The following is a 25,549-nucleotide window of genomic DNA, read 5'->3' as shown; positions in this document are numbered from 1 at the left end:
GAAACGATTTTTTCAATGGTTTATAATTGAAAACACTTGTTCACATATATAAGATGAAGCTAACATAGCACTGATTTTCTGGGCATGAAATATTAAATTTGGGAAACTAGCGTCTGGTAATAAATTGTAAAACTCTTTAGCTTTGGCATATTTAGAAACAACTGTTCAGATGGAGCCAATCTACGGTTATTCTATGAAGAACTTACGCTTTCATCATTTTACCAATACCTATTTCCATCAATTTATATTTTGTAGTATAAAAATAAAGAAAGCAATACGATCATCAATACTTTGTTAAAAAAGAGAACAAAAATAGCTTTGAACAAAGTAGACAAGAAAATGGATGCATATTGTTTATATTCGTCACGGATCGGCAAGATAAAATTCTATCCGCGGGCCGGATAAAACCTTCCGGCAGGCCACAGTTGGCCCGCGGGCCGTAGTTTGCCCATCCCTGGTCTAGTGTAAGATTTAAGCCGTACATATTTTAGTCTGGAAAGTTCCTTGCTGTAAAATTTAAAAAAGTTTAATGCCTCGCAATGGTCTAGTGTAAAATCTAAGCGGTACATATTTTAATCTGGAAAGTAAAAATTAAAAGAGTTACAAAGAAATATGCATTTATTAATAAAAAATCCTTTTTTTAAAAATTGTGTGAAATAATAGAAAACAAGAAATAATAGTGAATTCTTTTCAGTTAAATTTTTTTTAAAAGAAAACATTTCCTTTTTTGAAAAAAATTGAAAATTTTATTCTATTTTATTTAGAATAACAAACAAATGAAAATATGTTTTAAATGACAACGAAGTTCCGATCATTAACCCTCGTGGTGAACTCTCATTTCTCGCTATATTTTTCCTCAGAAGTCGAAATTTTTTCTTTTAAAATTTACTTAATTATTATCATTCTATTTACGAACCTTCTGTTAATTTGTTACCGTCATAAAATGACCGATTACTTGAATTTGAAAAAAAAAATCATTTTTGAAAGACAAAATTAGATTATGTAAGACAAAATTAGAGTTAATTTTTCTTATTAACAATCTTTAACGATAACCTTAATTTGCATAACAATTCGAAATGGAAACGGTTTTTATCTATCGACTTTTATATTTTTAATTAATTAGTCAGATTTGCGTTACTGGCGCAAGAGCCAGTTGTAATTATACTACATCTCCAACTTAGTTTAAAAATTTCAATATAAATGTTACGATTCATGTTTGAAAACATTTTATCTTTTACTCTTTTATAAATTTTATTTTATTTATTCTTTATTTTACTTTTTACAACAAGTCAAGTGCGCGCTTACAAAATTCAAATCTCTCCAGAGAGATAAATCTTTCAAAAAAACGCGATAAATTATTGAAAACAAAAAAGTGCGATGATAATTATAATAACTCTCGAATGAATTGGAATTTTAAAAAAATAATTCATAACAAAAATAGACCTTTCACAGAGGATAGAGAGTTCGCCTTCCAATGAGGTGAACCGGGGCTCGATCCCGGCGATGGCTGGTTGATACGAATTCCGCATACGGCGTGCACCGACCACAGTGCTGACGTGAAATATCCTCAAAGGTAAACGGATCATGGGTTAGAGTCCCCTTGCCGCAGGCTAACCGTGGGAGGTTCTCGTGGTCTTCCTCTCCATGTAACGCAAATGCGGGTTAGTTCCATCAAAAAGTCCTCCACAAAGGTAAATTTCTCCCAATACTTGACCCAGGAGTTCCCTTGTCTTCAGGATTGGGTTCAAAATTACAAGGCTACGGTTTAGAACATAAATAGTCGTAAACCCAAAAAATTGGGTCGGCTGTTCAACAACGGTTATAAAATTAAAACTCTGCAGTTCATTTCCAGCGGTCTGTAGAGCGGCTCGCAAGGCTTTTTTCCCCCCATATACCTTTAACAGTTAATTATCTTGAAATTTTAAGCAACTGCTCAATTGTTTTGATTCATTTTTAACCACCGTACGTTTTACGACACATCTTCGTAATTTCAAGTTTCTAAGTTTTATAGGTTTTACGCATCAAACTAAAATGTAACCTTGAAATGAATACTCAAAGGAGACAGTTTAATATAATATACAGAGATAAAATAAAGCGATGTAATAAATGTTAAAAAAATATATTTTATAAATAAAAATTAACCGGAAAATTGTATTTTCTTGAAAATCGGAATGCATAAAACAATTTATTCATATTCTGAAGAAGAAAAAAAACAAATCCTGCATAAACTATTATTTTTAATAGTCTCTGCTTGCGGAATCACCCAAAAAGCGTGTGTTACAATGATAGACCGGAATCAAGAATGTCGACTTTCACCGGTGAATGTCAACAGTCACATAGTCGCTTTGATGAATGTCCAAAATATGTTCTATCCGATTTGATATTAATTCGTTGATATTATTATATTTATTCGATATTTTAATATCTGCTGAGGATAGATTAGGAGAAACATCAGTGTTCGGAGTACCGGTGAAATGCATCCTGGGCAGTGGTACTTGACCTTAAAAAAAAAAAACATTGATGTAGGGCGTACCGAGCAAATGCATCCTGGGCAGTTCCACTGAACCTTAAAAAGCGTTGATGTAGATCATAGCAGGCAACCAAGCAGTGGCACTTAATTATAACTTGCATAAATTTGGGACATTCACCAAAGCGACCATGTGATTGCCAACATTCACCAATGGAAGTCAACAGCCCCCCCCCCCCCATTTCGGCCACTCACAGTAACCTGTAGATGTAAAAGATTCAGTTTTGATGCTTATTTTCCAAAACAATTTTTCAGTTTTAAACTTTAGGGCAAAAGTAGATAACTTTGCTACTGATCTGTGGTCAGTTGTGGCATTTGTAGTAGTGGTCAACACGTGAAGACACTTTTTCAAAAATGGAAAATTTCAAATAATTTTAAAAGGGTGCTTTATCTTAATAATTTCAGTCATTTCTCGAAACATGGTAAACATTGCGAGGTTTGTTTCTACGATGAAGAAAACTTTTAATAAACGTGCGTGAAATAATTTTCGGAATATTATAAAATATTCATTATGGATGGTTGACTGAATGTAAACAATAACAGAAGAAATTTAGGAGACTTCCGGTGTATCCCTCCGCTTATGTTACGCTTACCAAGCGATGTGTGAACAGGCTTAATATGCTAGGAAGTTGTATTAGTGTGATATGTGTTTAAATTTAAGCGTAATTTTTCCACTCATAAGAGTTTCCTGCTATTTATAAATTCTAACAGGTCAGAATCAAATTTAACAAAATTAAAATCCCAGCATAAATAAAGTGTAAGGTTAGCCATCTTTTGAACGTTATCCCTTATTTGGGTATATTTGCGTAAAATAGCAAAGTTTTTTATTTTTCGGATAGCATCCTAGCTTGCTAAATCTTATGAGTTCATTTGTTGTTTGTTTTGTGAGGAATTAATATATCGACAATGTCAACCTTCATCTGTCAAAAGGTACCTCAAGATAGAATCGAGTTAACATGTCTTATACACTAGTGAAGCGTCTTATATACACGTCCGGGTCCCCTCATTGGTGACCCGGACGTGGTCACCCCTCATTGGTGACCCGGCAAATAAGAACTTGCCGATATTGATGGATGATCCACATTAAACAGTTGATTTGCTCAAAAATATACAGCTCAAAAAAATGAACGAAATGCTATAAAACAAAAATAAGAAAAAATAATGAGCAAATTCTATAAAAAATGGGGGGAAAAATATAATGAGCGAAAATGATATAAATGTATAAACAGCATGAATCAACTAGTGGTAACCGTTCATCGAATTCTATCATAGATAAAATTCTGGAAGGGGAGTAATGTGGCGTAACTACCACTACAAATATTAAATACCAAATCACTAGTGTATAAGACATGTTAACTTGATTCTTTCTTGAGGTATCTTTTGATAGATTAAGGTTGACACAGTCGTTTTATAATTTCCCTCAGTTTCGTTAAAAGTTAGATTTAAATAACGCTTTATATTGTTAACACTACAAGTATAACAATATTAGATGGTAAATTTTTTTTAGACTTAGGTGTAAAAATCAGTCGGAAGTAGTAACCAAGAAGTCTTACGACGATTTTTAACTTCTAGAGCCATCTGCTCCAACCATCCATAGCTTCAAATTTATTATATAAACAATAATAAAATCTTCATGTGGTGCATTTTCATGAAGAAAAAAAAAGTGGTGATCGGGTGCTTACTTACAAACCATTTTTAATCGGTATTTGTTATATCTAGTTGCACTGTGGTCGGTAAAGATTGTTAATTTTGCCCTACAGTTTTAACTATACGAACATAAATTGAAAGCAGCAAAGCTAAATATTTTTTCACACAAAATATTTGTTAGACAATTTAAATATTTGATAATCTACAATGTTTTTTATCACAAGCAGTTCAGGGTAAAACACGAACGTTTTAATATTTTTTTTTATTTTTATCTTCGACAAAGGACGTCTGGCGTTTAATCTGGAAACCATAGAGATAATGTTGCGCTGCGTCAAATCTGCGTTATGGAGCGCGCTCATAACTCCTTTAACTTTTAAAATGTAAGCAAACGTTTAACTGCTACTTTTCGAATGACTCAATTCATAATTTCCCATTGACGTCATTGTCTTCATTTAATAATTATTCTTTTACCGATGCTTTAAATAATTCTGTCAGAAAAAAAATCAACAGAAAAAGATACAATTTTAAAACATAGTAAAATTCCATTCACAATTTTTAGAGATTTAAGGAACTGGATCTGATTTGATCGTCCTGCTGAAAATACACCAATTAGATTATCAATTTATAAATGAATATTTCGTTTGCAATTTTACTAAATCCAAATTTAAATACTATTTTAATTTCATTTTTAACAAGGAATCAAAAAATAAACGTATAAAAGACATTGCATAGGGAAAAACTTGCATAAATTTTAATTATGTTCATCTTGTTCGAATCAATTTACAATATTAAAAAGCGATAAGGTTGAAAAAACTCGAACATGATTTCAAAGCTAAAGCTAAATTTTTATCAAAAAAAATCTGTCTTTGTGGCTTTTCATCAGTACACAAATTCTCATTAAAAATGATTTATAATGAGTCCTGCAATAATTAATGGCATTTAATACTCTTGTTTGTTTATATGCTTGGAGGGAGTTTATCTCCTTCAGATATATATATATATATATATATATATATATATATATATATATATATATATATATATATATATATATATATATATATATATATATATATATATATATATATATATATATATACATGTAAAATCATCTATTATTATGTATTATATATTATTAAAATAAAATATAATATTATTTATAGATTTCGTTTTGTCTTTTGTTCTGCTTTTTCTTTACATTTTATTACTGTTTTTTACGTGATATTTATTACTTAATGTGTTCTATTTTGTTCCAAAATTTTTTTTGATTACTCTTCACACTATTGTATTGATATATTTTGTTTTGGCTTTATTGATACAATATTAGAAAGCACTTCTTTTTCCTGATATAATCGTGTGAGCTGATAAGGAGATATCATTTTTTTCACCCGAATTTTGATTGAAATTTTTTGTATTAATTTTATTTAAATTATGTTATTTTTATTTTATTTCAACAATTTTCTTTTTCTCTTTCCATTTTTCTATAATTTTTTCCATGTTTTCTCTACATTTTGAACTTATTTTATAAGTTTTATATGCTTGCAGCTTATAAGAAGTAAATAAAACTTATTAATTTTTTTCATTTTTTCTTCACTTTTCTCTTTATCCTTTTTGTATTTATTTATTGTGCTATATATATATATATATATATATATATATATATATATATATATATATATATATATATATATATATATATATATATATATATATATATATATATATATATATATAGTAAGTAGTAGTTCAATAATCAAGTAATTGTAGAATTTCGGTTTGGGGGAGGGTTGTCCCCCAGAACTACGCCACTGAATACTGATGAAATGAACACGTTTTCTCTCCTTCGGACATTGGTATACATCAACTATTGATTCCCATTTGACGCATGCGTGTGACCATAATAATAGGACGTAGAATAGATTTTCCATTGCAGAAGCAGCAACGCAATAGGAACATGCCTCTCACTTTTAGGTAATGTACTATCTTTTTTTAATATAGAAAAAACTTTTTGACAATATAAAAAATATGAAATTCAAGTACATATTTAGTGAATTAGAATTTTAATGCACCCTATTATTTACCTTCAGCGTATATTTTTTAATTCGCTTTTAGAATGCTATTTTGATAGGGAAAAAAATTTTGTACGTATTTCCAGCAATTGATTCAAATATTCCAGCGGAGTGTTTAAATTGTGGTTTGGTATTATTATATGATCTGACTGTTTTATATTATTATTACAATATTAATAACTTCTGTTGATATCGTATAATGTTTTTTTACTCAGAAAGTTAAGAGATAAATGATAAATAGTAACGGAAGTAAATATAACTATGTGAAATATAGTGCAAAATTAGGAACTTTTGCTATTGACCGATGGTTAGTTGTAGCATTTTTATCAGAAGCCACTTTTTAAAACATGTAACCACTTTTACAAAAATTTAAAATGATTAAAAAAAACTCTTGATGCTAATAATTTAAGGGTTAGTAAACATCGCAAGGTTTATTTCAAAATTAAGATACATTTTACGAAACAAGCATAATATTATAAAACATTCGTAATAATTCCATATTTATTTAAAAAAAAGAAAAAATATGAAAATGGGATGTACTTTAACAACAACAAAAAAATAGAGATCAAGTGGTGATCAGATAATTTTTTAATCGAATTTTGTTTTATTTAGTCTCCTTGGGATCAGTAGGCTATCGTTAATTTTGCCCTGTGACATAAGATATTTTACTATAGAAAGTTCTTGTTTTTAATTATCAATACCAGGGCTTTCTAATCTGTTGGCACGCAAACGAAATCATAGTTTTTTTTATTCCGAATTCATTTTTTAATTCTGACACTGAAGATACACAAAGTGTCACATATTAATCGTGTTGAAATTATGCATGCCTATTAATTACGAAAACCATTAAGATATAATGCCTGAAACAGTTTTTCTTGTTTCGATATAATTATTGATTGTTTTAAACTACGTTTTTTTTAAATTATTTTTACTCCTCATTTGGCGTCAATTTCTACTTGTTGACGTCCCGCAGTGGACTGATCGTAAAGACACGGTTCCCAGTAGAACACCGAAGTCAAGCATCCCTGGCTGCGGTCAGTGTGCGGGTGGATGACCACTTGGATCAGTCTGCGTAGGGACCGAGGGTGCGCGGTATCGGTCCTCGTTGAACTGTTCCACCGTAAAGTGCTCGACTACGCGCACAGGTCGTCGGTCTACCAAAGCGGGGGTGCCATCCCCTCTGCAGAGGATCAAAATTTCGATGGCATGTCTTCGGATCATCGTCAGGAATTTTTCCCAGACCGTCGCCAATAGCCCATTGTGTAGGTCTAGTGCGACTTAAATAAAGTACCTACTTACCTACCATCTTGACAGAAGAAGAATGAAGTTGGTGTTTTTTAAAATTTTTTTTTGTTTAAGTATGTTTTTCAGATGATTTCGGAAAGACATGTAAAAATTAGCTTGAAATATTTTTTTTAAATTTCGATTTACAAACTAATGTTGTAAAATAATTGTTACCCGAAATAGTATTTCATGAAGCATGTTTTTTTAAAAAAAAATATTTGAATAAGTAAATAAAAAAATTCAGAAAACGAATGCAGAAGTGAACGTAATTGATCCAACCTACAGAGATATATGCCTACTTGTATTTTTATAAATCTCGATATATTTGACCAAACTTTCCCATGCTTTTTAGACACCCTGTTTAACCAAAAAATTTCTGTCGCTCTGTTAACTTTAATGCCATATAAGACAGCATCGTTGATAATGAAATGACAGAAAGTATGACATAATTAGGTGGTCTGTTAATTAAGAATTATTGGCGCAAAAGCCACTTTTGGCCATGCCCACATCAACAACTTGTTTTATAAAAAAACATTCTGCTATAAGTTAAAGCTAAACGGAATTATAAAAAAATGACAATCAGATAAAGTTATTCCGTTGTTTATCCCCAATTAATAAAGTCAATATTGGATTATAGCTACCAAAATGGCGTTTGTCTCTTAGTTTTCAATTTGTCCAACTTGGTTAAAAATATGTTTAATAGTGAGCGGTCCCCCACAATGAAGTATGAAATAAAACCATAATATAAACCAAAACTGTTTAAATAGATGAGCTGAATTAAAATATGTTATTTATTTTGAAATCTTCTGAATGGTTCCTTAGTTGTTTAAAACCAAACGTTATAAGTTGCAGTGATGTAACCAATGTGATTGCAACCTGTTCGAAACCTATTGGCAATGGGATACCTGCAAGTGACGTAGCGTGGGTACCTCGATCCTGATTGGTTGTTGAAACGTGGTTTTGGCTTACGTTAGCTACTGTTTTTTCCATTCTATTTCGAATAAGCCAAGCCCGTCAAGTATCAATTCTCTTAAGTGGCACATTCTGTATTCTCTCACAAAGATTATTTCATAAAGATTTCAGTTCTTTTCCTATATATTTCTTACTTAACACAAAGACAGTCACGAAGCTATGTAGAATATAAACAAATTAATCATGAATCGAAGTTGCCAGGTACACAAAACAAAAATATATCACGGTTACAATAAAATACATAAACAAATAATAATTTTAAGTTAAGTAAAAGACGTCGAATAGAAATAATTATATTTCACCAAATTAACTTCGCATTAATTAACATTCCAACAAATGTGGAGAAACTTAGCTCCACTTTAACTCTCCATTTTCCTTATAAACGATCAGCTGGAGCTGACGTCATAGGTCAAATGTGTGGGTATTGTGATCTTCTTCTTGAAGTGAAAGTACCCAATTGTTCAAAAGACTTATTTTTGCTAATTATTTTTAAATTACTGCTCAATTTTTTTCAGATGCACTTTATTTTAGCTTTTTTTTTTGTACTTTTTATGATTATTTATTTTTTCAAACACTCATTGCAATTTTACAAATGATAATGTAATATATCTTCTGTATAATTTTTTAAAATGTATAAGCATATTTCATTAATTTTTAATAACTTTTAAATAAAGCAAAAATCTGTGTGAAATTCAATTTTGAACAGCAACCCTGCATTTCAAGTTTCTTAAATAAAATTAAAGAACCCATGGAAATTAGACAAAAAAGCAAACAAAACTCTGGCCGATACAGGGTCTAAATTAACAATTGTTAATTATGACTTGGGAGAGCACGCTTCTCCCACTGAGGCACTAGGACATAACGATGATTGCAATCTTTTTCCGTTATGCTGCACGAGCATTTTCTTTTTTTGGGGGGGAGGGGAAGGAGGAATAACGTGAAAACCATTCAGATGCCTTGAAATATGAAACATATTCACATTTCAGTGACTTAAAATTCGATAAACACTCCATTTAGCATCATTTTCCTGTGAAGCATAATAGGACAGTTGCAAGAATGTTCTACGGCATTCAGTACAGTAATCCGTGGGAAATATTTTCTTAGGCGAGTGCGTTGCTTAGCTACGATGGGGAAAAAATCGGTATCAACACAGAAAAATCTGATAATTTTATTTCACACTTTTTAATTGTACGTTGGTCCCGCAGTGGGCTGATCGTTAAGACACGGTTCCCAGCAGATCACCGAAGTCAAGCATCACTGGCTACGGTCAGTGTGCGGGTGGGTGACCACTTGGATCAGTCTGCGTAGGGACCGAGGGTGTGCGGTATTGGTCCTCGTTAAACTGTGCTACCGTAAAGTGCTCGACTTCGCGCGCAGGTCGTCGGGCTACCGAAGTGGGTGTACCATCCCCTCTGTAGAGGATCAAAATTGTGATGGCATGTCTTCGGATCATCCTCAGGGATGTTTCCCAGACCGTCGCCAATAGCCTATTGTGCAGCTCTAGTGCGACTTAAATGAACTACAGCTTAATTGTACGTTAAGGAATTTGACAAAAACAGTTTATTATTTGAAAAATTATTTCAATCGCTGAGGTAGTTAGAAGGATCTCAGATCTTTTACAAAGAAAAATTTTGTGATGTACACAGGATTTTTCGCTCAATAATTCACTGTTTAAAGAAAAATTTTATCAAATTCAACTAGGAAGAGTGAGATTAATTAAATTTTGATTTTCTTAGGGGATAAGAGTCTCTTCCTTATGATTGCTAAGCAACAAACATGTCTGTGAAGAAAGTTTCTCCTAATATCATAAAGTGTACCTTTGTAAATAAAGCATTATTAATGTCCGCCCAGTCGGCATCTCGGTAGAGGCTTGTACTAGCATAGCTTTGGCCAGGGTTCGATTCCCAGTGCAGAAGGCTGGTTATCTAATCAAACTGCACTTTCTCCGTTCGTGCATTGTTAGTATTTCGGAATCTAATGCTTTACCCCATATCAAAGCCAGAAAAGCTCAAGCATATTTGGGCGATTGGGAAGCATGGTACGGAGACAGGTTGATTTCTACCGACTCCGACCAAAATTGAGCTAGTGTATTGTCTGAGTGCAAGTCATAATAAAGGAGCCGCAATGGCTCAGGGGATAGAGCGCCTTCCAATGAGGCGAACCGGGTTCGAATCCCAGTCAATACGAATTCCGCATCCGGCGTGCACCGACCACAGTGCTGACGTGAAATATTCTCAGTGGTAGACGGATCATAGGTTAGAGTCCCATACCTGCCAACTTTTACGCATTTGGCGTAAAATTTTATTTTTGTATTTAAAGTGGTAGTAAATATATACTATATTTTCCTTTATAAACTTAATTTCTAAATGATTTTGATCACCACTATTGCTAAAAAAATTAAGCATATAGATGAATATGCGTTACTATCATGGTTGTCAGCTGATGGCTTTTCCAATACGACGTATTTTTTTTGCTTAAAATTGAAATTTTAATTCCAATTTACTACCACTGGGAAAAATCATATTGGACGAGATTAAAAGTTGGCAGGTATGGAGTCCCCTTGCCATCAGACTAACCGTGGGAGGTTCTCGCGGTCTTCCTCTCCATGTAACGCAAATGCTGGTTAGCTCCATCAAAAAGTCCACCACGAAGGCAATTTCTCCCAATACTCGATCCAGGAGTTCCCTTGTCTTCTGGATTGGTTGATTTGATTTGATTTGTTCATTTACGTCGCACTAGAGCTGCACAATGGGCTATTGGCGACGGTCTGGGAAACATCCCTGAGGATGATCCGAAGACATGCCATCACAATTTTGATCCTCCGCAGAGGGGATGGCACCCCCGCTTCGGCAGCCCGACGACCTGCGCGCGAAGTCGAGCACTTTACGGTAGCACAGTTTAACGAGGACCAATACCGCACACCCTCGGTCCCTACGCAGACTGATCAAAGTGGTCACCCACCCGCACACTGACCGCAACTAGTGATGCTTGATCTCGGTGATCTGCTGCTTCTGGATTGGGTTCAAAATGACAAGGCTACGGAGTTGAACATTAGTAGTCTTAAACCCATAAAATTGGGTCGGCTGTTATACAACGGTTATAAAATTATAAAAAGTCCTAATAAAAGATAAACCTCGTGTCATCGCTTTTAGCCCATGAGTGTAGCTCTCGAGCGACATCAACAACTAATATCAAACTATCATAATTGTTCATTATGATTACTTATAATTACGTTTAAAACTGTAATACGTAATTAGGATTCTGGTAATCACTTATTTTTTTATTTATTTATTTATTCACATACGCGTGCAGGCTTCTCTGTTCTGTACAAAGAGCGACATCTAAATCCTTGTGAAGTTGAAGAAGTGCAGATAGCAAAACTTAAAGATGGATGGCACATAGACACATCCAGGATTCGAACCTATTGCGTCTACTAGTCATCACGATTGCCAGTAATGGACTGCAGATCTGAATCTGATCTCTACAGATATTTCTGGATTGCCAAATGATAAAATTCTTCCCAATGGACAAGAATACCGCTCCAGAACACCTCATCGGTCATGATACTCGTTATCAAGCGCTGAGGTTCTTCGATGGCTTCCGGGCACGAACTTGCGACCATCTCTTATGATGTTTGGAATCTTATTTTTTCAGCCAATCCAGCTATTTATTTACTCACTTGCATATGCTCAATTTATAAACTCTACTCAAATTAAAGAAGACGAGTTAGAACAAATTTGCGAACACAAAGATACATCTAAGGTCATGAGAAGATTCTAACCCGATACCTCTTAGCGTCAAAGCGTTTGGCAGATGAACAATACCCCTCGGCCATGGAGGTCCCAGCTATGCCCTTGTCGAGTCAGAAACACAGGCAATCAATGATCAGCCATCACCCTTTGCAGTAGCCGAAGAGACACAATATTTGGTAAGTGAAATATACTGCTTAACCCTTTGGCGCAGAATTTTTATTAAACATATTTTCCATACTTTTCTTCATTATTTTGTATTAACTTAGGTAAAAATATTTTACATAGCATTTTATTAATTTATTGTCATGAAATACAACATGAAACGTTTTTCTACGTTAAAGTAAAATCTTTTAAACATGGCTCTCTTCCAAACAATAATTTTTCAAATGTGCAGTTATTTACATGTAAGAGAAACAGTTATTCGTCATTGAAATTTCTTTTATTTACAAAAACACTTATCGATAAATGTTTGAACAGGAATGAAAAAAACATTTTTAAACTACTTTTTTTGGATTTTATCTTTTAGTACAAATATAATTCCAATTATCTAACAGACTTTTATTTAATAAATGTCAAACTGTTTTTTTATAATTAAAAAATATCAAAATATATTTTTGCTTGTAATTAGAGAGTCAGAAAAAAATATATATATAAAGGTCACCGGTGTCCCATCTGCGTCAAAGGATTAAGCTAACACTCATAATTCTATAGCTATCATACATATATATATCATATATCCAAATAGCTATCATATACGTAATAACTCTACATATCTCTTATGTTATATTTATATGATGTGATATTTTTTTAATATAAATGCGAAAATGTAAATTTATTTATTCTCATAACACAATATATTTATTATGATTTTTATATGTATATTTTTAATAAATACTAATATCAAAATTTATTGTTCCGATATCTTTGAATTTATTGTTCTGAAAGACCTTTAGAATACATAGTTCCATAAAGTATTCTCAAACTTGAAAATATGCTTAAATTAGAATGTTAAATTAATTTTAAAGTTTCAATGCTGGAACTAAAACCAATGAAAAACAAATCATAATTCTCATCTTTTGAAATCTTCTTTTAGTTCTAACTATTTGAAACACTATTTTATAAGAAGACAATATAGTAAGAGGTCAAAGTTTTTGTTTTAAAAATAGATGTTATGAACGATATTAAAGAGTTAGCCAAATAAAATTTTTGTTTCTCTTTTAGTTACGTCATCGCAATTGTAAATTTTCTCGTAATTGTTTGAACATGTGGTTCCAATAATTACAAGCGCAAAAATCGAAATTAAATTCTGGGAATATTTTGATTTATTTAAAGTTTGCAAACTCTCCATCTCCGACAAAGCGATTGTTTAATTAAAAAATATCATTTAATTTAATATAATTTGATTAATATAATATAATAATAAATAAAATTTGATTCTTGATATAATTGGATTATAGTTGATGAAAAAATCGACGGTTTATTTGATGTTATTTATTACTTGAAAGCCACTACTTTTCATCTGCTTTTTCTAAAAATTTTATTTTAAATTCTTGCAGCACATTTTAAGATACATTTTTTAAAAAGACTATGACACCTGGAAATAATTTTTTAAAATAGTTTTATTTTATATATTTTTAATTTTAAAATTCATAAAGAATTTAAATAAATTGCGCTTCATTTTTTTTCAACATTTCCTAAACTTATGCATATTAGAAATGCTTATTTGGTGACGTAGCACCGGTTCTTATACAATTCGCTTTGATCACTAAGATAATAAAAAATAATGAAACATTAAAAAACGAATGATGAAACCTTAAAAAAAAATTGCTTACAGTTTTATTTGCAACAATGGCTAATTAAAGTTTTTAAACAATTTTCAAGATCGGGTCTAAACTTTCTCAATTTAGTCGATGTCCAAATTTCCGAAAACACCATGGACACACAAAAATATTGAGTCAACACAAAAAAATGTTGAAATAATGCTACAAATTAAAAATTAATTATTATTTTTATGTAATTAAAAGAAACGAAAAAAGAGTTTAAGTAATTGAAGTTTTATTTAATAAAATATTTTTTTTCTAAGGTATACATTTCTGTGTAAAAATAGAATTTTCTTTAAATCTCGTATCTGAGGAGGTTTAGCTGAAAAAAAGGTTGCAAAACAAATCAAAAATATCACGAGCTGAAAAATTTTTGTCATCGACGTAGATAACATGTTTTTGAGAAAATGGCGTCACACTCGCACCATCAGTAAAAAAAAATGTTCTATTCGTCAATTATATCACCCAGTGACTTCGTCACTTATTACTTCGCGACGGAACCCCGATTTTATGAAATTTATTAAGGTTATAGTGCATCTTATAACCTATAGAAAACTGAGCTTACAATCTTTAATTTGAAGAGTGAAAATTTTTCAATGTTTTATGATCCATAAGTATAAATTAGGTTTAATTTCTGACAGTTAAATTTGCAATCCTTGTTCTATATCTAGTCTTGTTCTGAATTTGTTTTTGATATCTATACATGAATGAATAAGAACAAACGAATTATGGCTCTGGAACTGCAACTGCTGTTGAAAATGGTTATTAAAAAAACATTTCTTTATTAAAGAGTTGTTTTATTTTGATTTGAAAAGCGTTAGAGGTAGTACTAATGCAATATTTTATAAATGTTTATTCTTTTCATAATTTGTTCAATTCATTTTTCTAAAAATACAATATACTCTCTATATCTCAAGAGCCTTGTTATGTCAAATAATTATTTTTCCCTTTAGCATTATATATCCACCTACTGTTAATTGAAATTAAAATGTCGAAAGGTTTCTTCTCAAAACCTTACTATGTCGGAAGTTATTTTCGAAATAGAAAATGAATTTTTTAGGAAAAATCACAATGGAAGTTTATTGCAAATTAATTTTCTATTGAATGCATAGTTGTTCTTGCCTTACTTTTAAAAATAAAATTATCATTGATGTATTTAGACTTACAGTCAACTATCATTACATACATATTTATTAATAGTTATTCTCATATATCATGATTTTACTTTTTAAAGTAATATTTTAGAATATATTTTTCTACTTTTTTGAATATATTTAGTTTTGAACTTGCTCTATCGAAAACTCGCTATCTCGAATTTTTTTTCAACGTCTCTTTGACTTTGAGATACAGAGAGTATATTTTCTTTTAAGAAATGTCATTTCCATATCATTTAATTTGAAATAATTTCATAAAGGCATCCGAAAAGATTTAATAAATTCTGAATTATAGGTTGGATCTAAATATAATCATAAGTTTTAAAACTCATCACTTATAAAAAGTATTAACTTGCGGAACCCCTTACATTCTTCCACGGAACCTTAGGGTTCCGCGGAACACCACTTGGGAACCGCTGTTTTAGACCTTTAGGGTGCAGAAGCTGAATCCTCCAGTTGGGTGGTCAGCTGCATGTGGCTATAAAAATACTAACTCACGGAACCCCTGTAACTCTTCCACAGAATCATGGGGTTCCGCGGAACACCATTTAGGAACCACTGATATAGGTAACACTAATAAATGTTTGTATAATTTTAATGCCTTTTTATTATATTTATTAATATTTTATACTCTATTTAAAAATATTTTTTTGATGTAAAATTGGTCCTTATATTAAAACTATAAAGACCAATAATTAATAATAAAACTATTCGTAAGAAGATAAAACGAAATTGAATAAAAAAAATACTTCAGATTATGCAAGAAAAAATTATATGTTTATTTTGTATTTTTTTAATTTTTTGGTGGGTTTATCATTTTGAAGTCGCTTGCCAAACAAAACAAGTTTAAAAGGTTAAATAAATATCTGCACTCCTTTACCTAACAACAAAAGAGAATTACTTTTTTTTATGAGTATGACGTCAGAAATGAGAAAAGAGTGCCAAATTTTCCATCTCGTGGATTTCATAGGATTTATTTTAGTACTTGCGACTCTAGTGCTCGTCCCGAGTTTCTTCTTGTTTTAAATATTGAATGTTTTTGTAGCGTCGTAACGTAATCTTTGAGTAGCGGCGCAGTTAAGCGCCTCTTGTGCCGTTGAACTCTACATTTAATTGAATAATTCTACATCTCCGTTACGATGAAATGAAGACAATTTTAGATGATTATTCTTCTCAATTAAGGATCTACATATCTGAATCTTTGAGATGTTCGAACTTTTTAAGACCAACTATTAAAAAAAACAAAAAAAACAGTGTCCGTTGTACGAAGATTCGCATTAGGATTAAATAGAACTCATTCGTGCTTAGAGTCAAAGAACTAATCAGTAGAAAAGGATATATTTCTTGGGATAACGATGGCTATATGAACGTATGTATAATTTCATTATGTCTGCTTTACTACAACTTAACATTTTTTTTTAGGCTTTTCTTTTTTAATAATAGTCCCAATAACCATTGTTATAGTTTTAGGTGTTCAGACACAGTTTTGTATTTTATTATACAATGGAGAAGTTATTACACTTAGAAACCTAAAACTAGGAAGGAGTATATGAAATCCTATGAGGAAAAAAACGAGAAAATTAATAATTATTGCCTTCGATAATTAGGTCAACTAGATTCATTCGATCATTCGCGAATTATTTGCTTCAACAAATAACTACTTTGAACTCTCAGCAATCTTCTTACAAATCTTTGATATTAAAAATTTGTATGCATATTTGCTAATAACTTCAGAATCGATTCGCATCACATTTTTTCTGTTCAAATTGGGTACTTTCAATCTAAGAAGAAGACCTCCCATACCCACACATGTGACTTATGACGTCAGCGCCAGCGAATTAAAGTTGAAACAATCTTCTCTACATAAGTTAGAATGATAATTAACGATTAGTTAATTAAATACAAAGCCGTATGACACAACGAATTACAACTTTAAGTAGAATATGTTAACCAAATTATTTTTTTACTCTCTAGCTCAGGGGTTTCCAACTTACATGAGGTCCGGGGCCGCAATTAAAACCATCAATCAAATGGCGGGCAGCAACTTTATAAAAAATTTATATATGACTCTTTTATGTTTGAAGGAACATTAAATCTAACTGGCAGATTTTTATCAAGTTGTACAAAACAAAATTGAATTACAGATTAAAATAAGTAGATTTTTACCTAAAAAATAATTTTTTTTGCACCGTTGGTATGTTAAATTTCACAGAAATGAAGAAATTAGTTTTTTTTTTTTTTTTTTTTTTTTTTTTTTTTTTTTTTTAAACGAATGAAAAGTATTTTAAACTCAAATATATTTTTTACGAAAATTATCAGCAAAGAAATGACAACTAATATACTTTAGTTCGCGGGCCACAAAAAAAGGCTAGGCGGGCCGCCAGTTGGTAACCACTGCAGCTGTTGTACGCGGCTTTGCCCGCGCACAAGTACTTCGATTTCAATTTTAACTATTTTCAACAGATATTCACGATATTGTCTAAGTTGTATTGAATTTTATAAATGATTTAAAATCTGTCCGGCAGCTATTAAATAACAGAAATAATTTGAAATAATGGGATAACTGCAAGTGAGGTAGAGTGGGGGTTGTTGAAACGTGGCATTTGTTAACTTTAGCAACTGTTCTTTCCATTCTATTTCGAGTAAGCCAATCCCGTCAAGTACCAATTCTCTTAAGTGACACATTCTATATGCGTTCAAAAAGATTCTTTCTCAAAGATTTCAATTCTTTCACTATATTTCTTAAAGCGAAGATAGGCATGGAGCCAGGTAAAACATAAATGAACTAATTATGCATTGAAGTTGCCAGATACACAAAACAAAAAATATATCACGGTCACAATAAAATACATAAACAAATAATAATTCTAGGTTAAATAAAAGAAAAGCAGACGAGAAAGAATTCTATTTCAACTCATTCGATGTGCGATACGGCTCTTCTCTATCTAATTAGCTAATTGTTAATTAGCATTTTAACTCGTGTAGAGAAACTTAGCTCAACTTTAATGCCTCATTTTACTGACAAAGATTAGCTGGCGCTGACGTCATAGGTCACGTGTGTGGGTATGAGAGGTCTTCTTCTTCTTGAAGTGAAGTACTCAATTCAGTCCAGTAGACCAGTGTTCCCCAACCTTTTTATCATCGCGGACCTGTCAACGTTTGATAATTTTACCGCGGCCCTCTGAGGGGGGGGGGGGAGGACGTTGATTGTTTATGTTTTAGATTATTTTGATTTAATAATTTTAATTTAATTTTACTTAAACATGCCTTCAAAATAAAATGCAGTTGCACCAAAAAATAAATATGAAGTGATTTAACATTTTAACATACTAGAACGGTAAATCAATGAGAACCCTGAGCTTGTTTCTTTGCAATGAGACGGTTCCATCTGGCGGTAATCGTTTTAAAACATTAAAAAATTTATGTCACCACCTTCGGGGGCTCATTTTTTTAAAAAAATAAAATTTTAACGGAACACAGATATTTTTAATTTGGGGTATAAGCCTAGGAATTTAAATTCAGTTTCAATGAAATGGGCGGCCGGTACCATTTGATGCACGGATCGGGGGTTGGAGAACACTGTAGACAGCAGAAATATTAAAATTATTTCCACCTTTGTCACGACATGAAATAGAAAATTTATCCCAATGCTCCATTAAGTGCTGTACTACTTCCTCACTCACCTCTCGAGTCATAAATTGAGTATCATCCAATATCTTTGTGTTATTACTCGCAGAGGCAAACTTCGGTACCAGTAATTGTTATGACAGTATGCGGCACCCTATCACTGTTTATATTCAGAATTTCTACAGACGTTTTAGATAAGAATAAAAACATATCGAAATAAATACTTTGTAACTAAGTTTTTATCCCTCTAAAAATACAAAATTATTCTAACTAAATACTTAACGCATAACCAATTATTTTAACGCTGCTTAAATTACTACTAAGACAACCTAACGCCCAAATAAAGCATAATAAATTTTTTTGTGATCCTCAAATTATTTGCTAAGGCAACGAAGAGAAAATTAATAATAATGTTTCCAACAGAAAAATATCAAGATTTATGGAACCACATAAGAGAAAAATATATTAAGATTATTAATTTTTTTTACTTCCAATTTCTTAATAGATTTTAAAAAGTATTCTGCTTTAGTTATTTTTCTTTTTAAAAAAATGTGATATACAGTGCACAAAAAAGTCCTCCCTGAATAACTGTTGATCTAATGATCGGATTTTCACTTTCTCCCACTTTAATGGTTCGAGGGGGGGACCTCAAATATGTGAATTAATAAGTCCGGACGATATTTTGAGTTAAGAAATTAGACACAAAAACGTACTTTCTCTGAATAAACATACCTTTTCCTCATCGGATTCGGATTTTTCCAAAATATCGGGGGTAGGAGCAATCTCGGAAATAGGATGCCGATAGCATGTAAACTCTCTTTACACACATAGTATCCCCAAGAGATTTTGAGAGCGCTGATTGGCTTTCTCGGCATTGCCTTCTGTTAAGTCTTTTTGTAGCTCCTCCTCAATAACATTTCTCCGTAGTTTGTTCCCAAAATGTAAATCAATCATAAATCAGTTCCAGTACATTTCTCATACTAATTTTATGACAAATGTTAAAGTTTTGTTCAAAAAATTAAACAGCGTTATTAATTGTATTTTAATAATAACACATTTATTTAAATCTAATTTGCTTTAAATTTTATGCTAATATTTTTTAACATTTATGTTATGAATTTTAGTTAAATGCAAGGTAAACAATCATGTTTTGGTAAAAAATCAAATTAGTATAATAAAAATTAATAATAATATTAGTATAATTATAATAATAATAATTATCATAAATTAAAGTTTTATTAGCTAGCTTTTATGTAATATATATATAATAATTGATTAATATTCAAATTGAGTAGCATTGTGAATATCCTTATGCACTTAGAAATTAAAAACTCTCACTTAAATTTATTAAGTATGATTGCAGAACCACTCAGTTAAGTTTGAATTTATTATATGAGATTTTAAAACGTATATAAAAACTTTTAAAATTATGTTTGATTACTTAAAAAAGATTTTATATCTTAGAGGAAAATATTCTAAAATGTTTAAAAAATTTAATTATAATTCAGCAAAAAAATTGTAAAAGTTTTTGAAAAACTTCTTTTACATTTCTCCTGTGGCACTTTCATAAACGCACTGTGGTGACAAACAAATAATTTCCTGCAATTAAATAATAAAAAAATATTTACAATCCAATGGAAATGTACTAGAATTAAAAGAGAGAATTATTGTAAATTTATTCTCTAATTACTTATGGTATTAATTTAATGACAATTCATAATCATTGACTTTTATTTTGATGGGAATTATGCAATCAAAAAATAATAAAAGAGGCATCTTAAAAGACAACTGCTTGATTTCTTAGATGCCAATTAATAGTTTTTCGGTATTATAAAACATTCAACAACAAAAAAAACATTAAAAATAAGTTAAAAATAAGAGATGTGCATTATGCCTACTTATTTATAATTTATAATAATAGATGGCGCCACTAAAAAATCTTAAATTAAAAATTTTATAATTTAATTTTAGTAATCCACAAAAAATAAATAAAATATTAATTTAATTCGATGAACATTAATTTAATTAAATAAATATCAAGTGAAAACTATTCAATTCTCATTTTATAGTGAGTATAAGAATTAAGCAAGGCAATTAAATTCGATTTCAATGTTATTCAATAAATTAGAAGGATATTAGCTTCATAAGAATTCATGTATGTAATAATCATAAATTTAACGAAAAAAGCAGTTCTCATAAAAATTAAATACAAATTTTTTTTAAAAATAACTAAACTAGTTATTTACCTACAAACAAACCTTTTTCCATGAGGTTTGGATGTTCTAGAATTCCATTTCGTATTGGTAAGTTCCCCAAATGCCCTTACCCACTTATTGCAATCGTCTAAATTTAGAACATTACTTCTAAGGGTAATGGTATTTGAGGAACTATTTTTTACTTCATTTTTCAATGAAGAAGGCAGTTTCTCTGTTGAAAAAACTGACATTTGAAGTTTGTACGCAAAAGCTGGAGTATAGAAATCACTCTATGCTGAAAATAACAAGCATGGCAGAATGAAATAGCCATACGTCACAGATGGCGTTGCCGAGAAAGCCAATCAGCGCGCTCAAAATCTCTTGGGGATACTATGTGTGTAAAGAGAGTTTACATGCATCCCGATAATTTGTTCAGGAGAGCGCTCCAAAGTTTGGACCCCTTAATATTAATTTTACTTTTAGCGTATTTCGCTAGATCTCGGAAATTTTTTAAGCGAATTGAAAAATGTTTACACATAATTATAAAATTCGTTTGTCCAAAAGTAATGCCATGCAAAAAAATAATTTATTGTAAACATTTATAATTTTTTATTATTTTATTAATTAATGGTGGAAAATATTTTGAATAGTAAGGTATCAAATTCTTGGCATTATTTTAAAGAACACAATTTTACATGGCAAAATACAAAAATTTCAGTAAAAATGGTTGAAAAAAGTTCATGAGAAATTGAATTTAAAAAAAAAGTCAGATATTTAAAATTAAATTTTTAAGGAACTATTCGAACGATTTTGTTCCAATTTTGTATTTTTTTTTATGTAAAATTATATTCTTCAAAATGATGCAAAAACTTGTATACTATAAAATTCAATTTTTTTTTAAATGATAAATATTTACTAAAAGTGATTTTTTGCGTGATTATTACCTATAGATAAACGAATTGTATAATTGTGCCTCAAAAATTTTCGATAGCTATAGCAAAAGAAATGTTCTCGAGAGAAAAAAGTTCTCGAGATATAGCAAAATAATTATCATTAAGGGATCGACACTTGGAAACGCTCTCCTGACCAAACTATGGGGACCTTATTTCCCAAATTGTGGCTACCCCCCGAAATTGTCAAAAAAAGGCATGTTTATTCAAAGAAAGTGTGTTTTTATGTCTTATTTCGTAACTTAAATTATCGACTGCACTTATTAATTAGCATACTTGAAGTCACTCTCTCGAGCCATTAAGATTGAGTCCTAGAACGTCAAGATCCAATCGTTAGATCAAAAGTTATTCATGGGGATCCGTTTTTTGTTTGGCGCAATAATTATCGTCTGCACTTATTAATTAGCATACTTGAAGTCACTCTCTCGAGCCATTAAAAGATTGAGTCCTAGAACGTCAAGATCCAATCGTTAGATCAAAAGTTATTCATGGTGATCCGTTTTTTGTTTGGCGCAATAATTATCGTCTGCACTTATTAATTAGCATACTTGAAGTCACTCTCTCGAGCCATTAAAAGATTGAGTCCTAGAACGTCAAGATCCAATCGTTAGATCAAAAGTTATTCATGGTGATCCGTTTTTTGTTTGGCGCACTGTACGCCTTCTTTAAAAAAAATTTAGTATAATTTTCCCTCCTTTATTTAAAGATCGTTCGATTCAGAATAATCCGAAGGTTAATTTGATACTGCCCAGTAGAAACTACAGAAACGACTTATCAAACAAAACGATTGTATCAAATAACTTTTTTGACGCAATCAAACAAATCACTTTCCTATTTTGGATATATAAAAAAATAATTCACCGAGAAAAATAAATAAGAAGAATTAATTCTTCGGATGTTTAGGATTGTTTCACTAGCATATTCTATTTTTTGGGGGGGAAAAATATTTTGTTTTCAAAAATTTTGCTCGAATGTATAACGTACATAACCTATTCATTTAACCTCTGGCTCTGCAAATGACGTCTAACTACGTTGTGGGTGTGAATTGACGTGACGATAAAATAGTGTTGCGATTCAACCTTGCACAGAAACTATTTACGAAATTTAAGAACAAATGAACTATTTCGACTCGTGTCAGGGTCAGGGATGTCTTGAAATTTAGCAATCGATCGCCACATGTTTTAAGCCAATGCGAGAAAAATTATTTTTTTCCCCCAAGTACTTCTTCAATACGTGAAAGATTTCTCTTATAATGCATTTTACATTCTTACACTCTTCGTAAATAAAACAGGCGTCTCAAGATTACGCAATTTTCGCAACTTCCCCTTTTCGTTACCATGGTTTCGGTGAATTTCGCTTTTTCCCATGACAGTACGTACTTAGAATATACCGGCATGGGAAAAAGCAAGATTTACCGAAACCATGGTAACGGGGAGAGGAAAGGTGAGGAGAGTGGAAAAATAGCGTGACCTTGAAAAGCCTATTTCCACATAATATAATGTTTGCAAAAGAGCCGTGATGAATCCGTGCCATCGTGACACATCGCGTCGATGGCACAGAGCCATCGTGATACCAATGTGTTAGGAAAGTAAAGGCAGTCGCTGTGCCATCATGACCACGTTGCCACCATCATGCCGTCCGACTCAAAATTGTAGAGCCTTAGCCTCCATGGACTCTCCTAGCCAGGTGCTGAATAGTTTCATGGTTTTTGCTGAATAGTTTCTTTAACTGAATAGTTTCAACTGTTTCATTCCAAGGAACAGCAATCATCGGGGTCGATGAGCGTCAGTGATCATGGGGGCTTAACCCCCTAGTATCTAATATGCATTTAAGATTTTAGCAGGGTTTGGGGGTTAGGAATCGAAGAAAATTTTACATTGATCGAAGTCTGACTAATTTATAATAATTCCGATCAGCTAGGGTCCGATAGATTAAAAGATAAGGAAAAATGATTTTGATGTTATAAAAGTTATTAAAACAAATATTTATAATCATGTAAACAAAAATTATATCTCGAATAATTATAACAATTTGAAATATCACAAATTTAGTTACACATTTGAACGTTTTAAAGCCTATGTTTAAAAGATTTAATGGAAAAAAAGGCGCAATATCATTAAAATTATTGAAAAAGTTGAGAATAATAAATGAATTATAAGTTCTGCTTTGGGGCCAGGACAGCTTGATTGGTAGGGCTCTGGACGCACGCTGGTGAGAACGGAAGTTCGAATCCAGCCAGACGAAGACTAGAAAATTGTGACTGGTACACGTTAAGTTTGTCGGGTCACAATGTTCTCCATGGTCCCATAACAAGTTATACCTCTGGGGGTACTAAATTGGTTATTGTTCGCTCTCTGGTTCAGACAAAAATTACGATCTGTGGATGAATATATGGATGTATGAACGGGTGTGACGTATGAATGTGGCAGAAGTCGAATTTTTGGCCATAGATGGCACCACTGGAAAGCAAAAACAATCACACCCCCTGTGCCTTAATGGCCAACGACAACACAAAGTTACACTTTCACTTATAAATTTGAAAACCAAATTCATTCGGCTAATTTACCGAATTATCTAAAAAGTGCCTGCTAATGAATTTAATGAATGACTCGCCTATATGACAACTTTCTTAGCCCCCACCCTTAAAATCCAACGTGCACTTTTTTAATATTTTAGTAAGAGGAGGGTAGATATCAGTTTTTCACTGGATTGAACTTTTTTTCCAGATGATATCAGGCTTAAAACCTATTTTTACTGGATACTAATAACTGTATGCAACTCTACATAAAAAAGGACGAAATGAGTTTCTTTTAAAATTACTTAAATTTCCTATTGCACTGCTAGATCTTACTAATTATTTTTAAAAAAATACAATGCGATGAAAGACAATTCTTCTGATCGAAAACTATTAAAAAAACAAAACAATAATAATAAATAAATAAAAAATAGTCGTGGAACCTTCCATCGGATTGTATTTGTTGATCGCAAAAGTGCCTTGAGAACAGGGTCGATGATTTTTTACAAATTTCTAGAAACGTGTATTGGAAACGATGGAAGCCATCTCCATCATCACGTCACGTTTCCATCAATCAACGTGCGAGGGAAATCCTAACAGATCTGCTACTTCCGTCATTCTTCTTACTATTTCTTCTGTTTTCTCGTGTTTTTAGTGATGGGAGAGAGTTTAAAAAGAATAACTCTCTAACTTACGAAAAAATCTCTAGTTTCAATGCCAGGGAAATGTTTAATAAATGCCTGTGACGTCATCAGTCCTGAGGTCACAAAAGGGCTTTGGACGCCATCATCGCATCTCTTAAAAGTATTTAAAGACTCATGTGAAATGATTATGATGAAAGAAAGCAATCTAAAATTGAGTATTTTAATCATTGCTGTCTATTTGTCTTTCCTTTTTATAATTGCGAGCTCGATCTAGCAGCAACTGCTGCCGCGCTCCGTAACTTCCATTCATTGGGGTAAGTTATGCACTTTTTTTATTTTTTATTGTTGAGCTTTAATCTTGTTAGACTATTTTCATTATTTTTTCAGAATTCT

At 31.5% G+C, this 25,549-nt stretch overlaps 1 protein-coding gene across 3 annotated transcripts in view; it reads left to right on the top strand.

Annotated features, from left to right (window-relative positions):
- Nucleotides 1-6,089: 6,089 nt before the first annotated feature.
- Nucleotides 6,090-25,549, top strand: part of LOC107436500 (sodium-dependent glucose transporter 1A) — a 34,310-nt gene continuing 14,850 nt past the window's right edge. Inside the window, exons 1-2 of one of the 3 annotated variants that reach the window (XM_016048247.4) lie at nt 6,090-6,145; nt 11,812-12,427. Coding sequence is in view for 1 of the 3 variants with exons in the window: in XM_016048244.5 (XP_015903730.3) it covers nt 16,589-16,594 (6 nt within the window). In the remaining 2 variants the exon portion in view is untranslated. Of the gene's footprint in view, nt 6,146-11,811; nt 12,428-16,200; nt 16,595-25,414; nt 25,471-25,549 lie in introns of those variants that run through there. The other 2 variants (XM_016048244.5, XM_016048246.4) reach the window with 2 other exon arrangements.

This window comes from Parasteatoda tepidariorum, chromosome 6, assembly GCF_982258835.1.
Source record: "Parasteatoda tepidariorum strain Cologne lab strain chromosome 6, Ptep-v5.0, whole genome shotgun sequence".
In the NCBI taxonomy this organism is placed as follows: domain Eukaryota; kingdom Metazoa; phylum Arthropoda; class Arachnida; order Araneae; family Theridiidae; genus Parasteatoda; species Parasteatoda tepidariorum.
The sequence above is the reverse complement of the archived record's forward strand: the minus strand, read 5'-3'. Positions and strand labels throughout refer to the sequence as shown.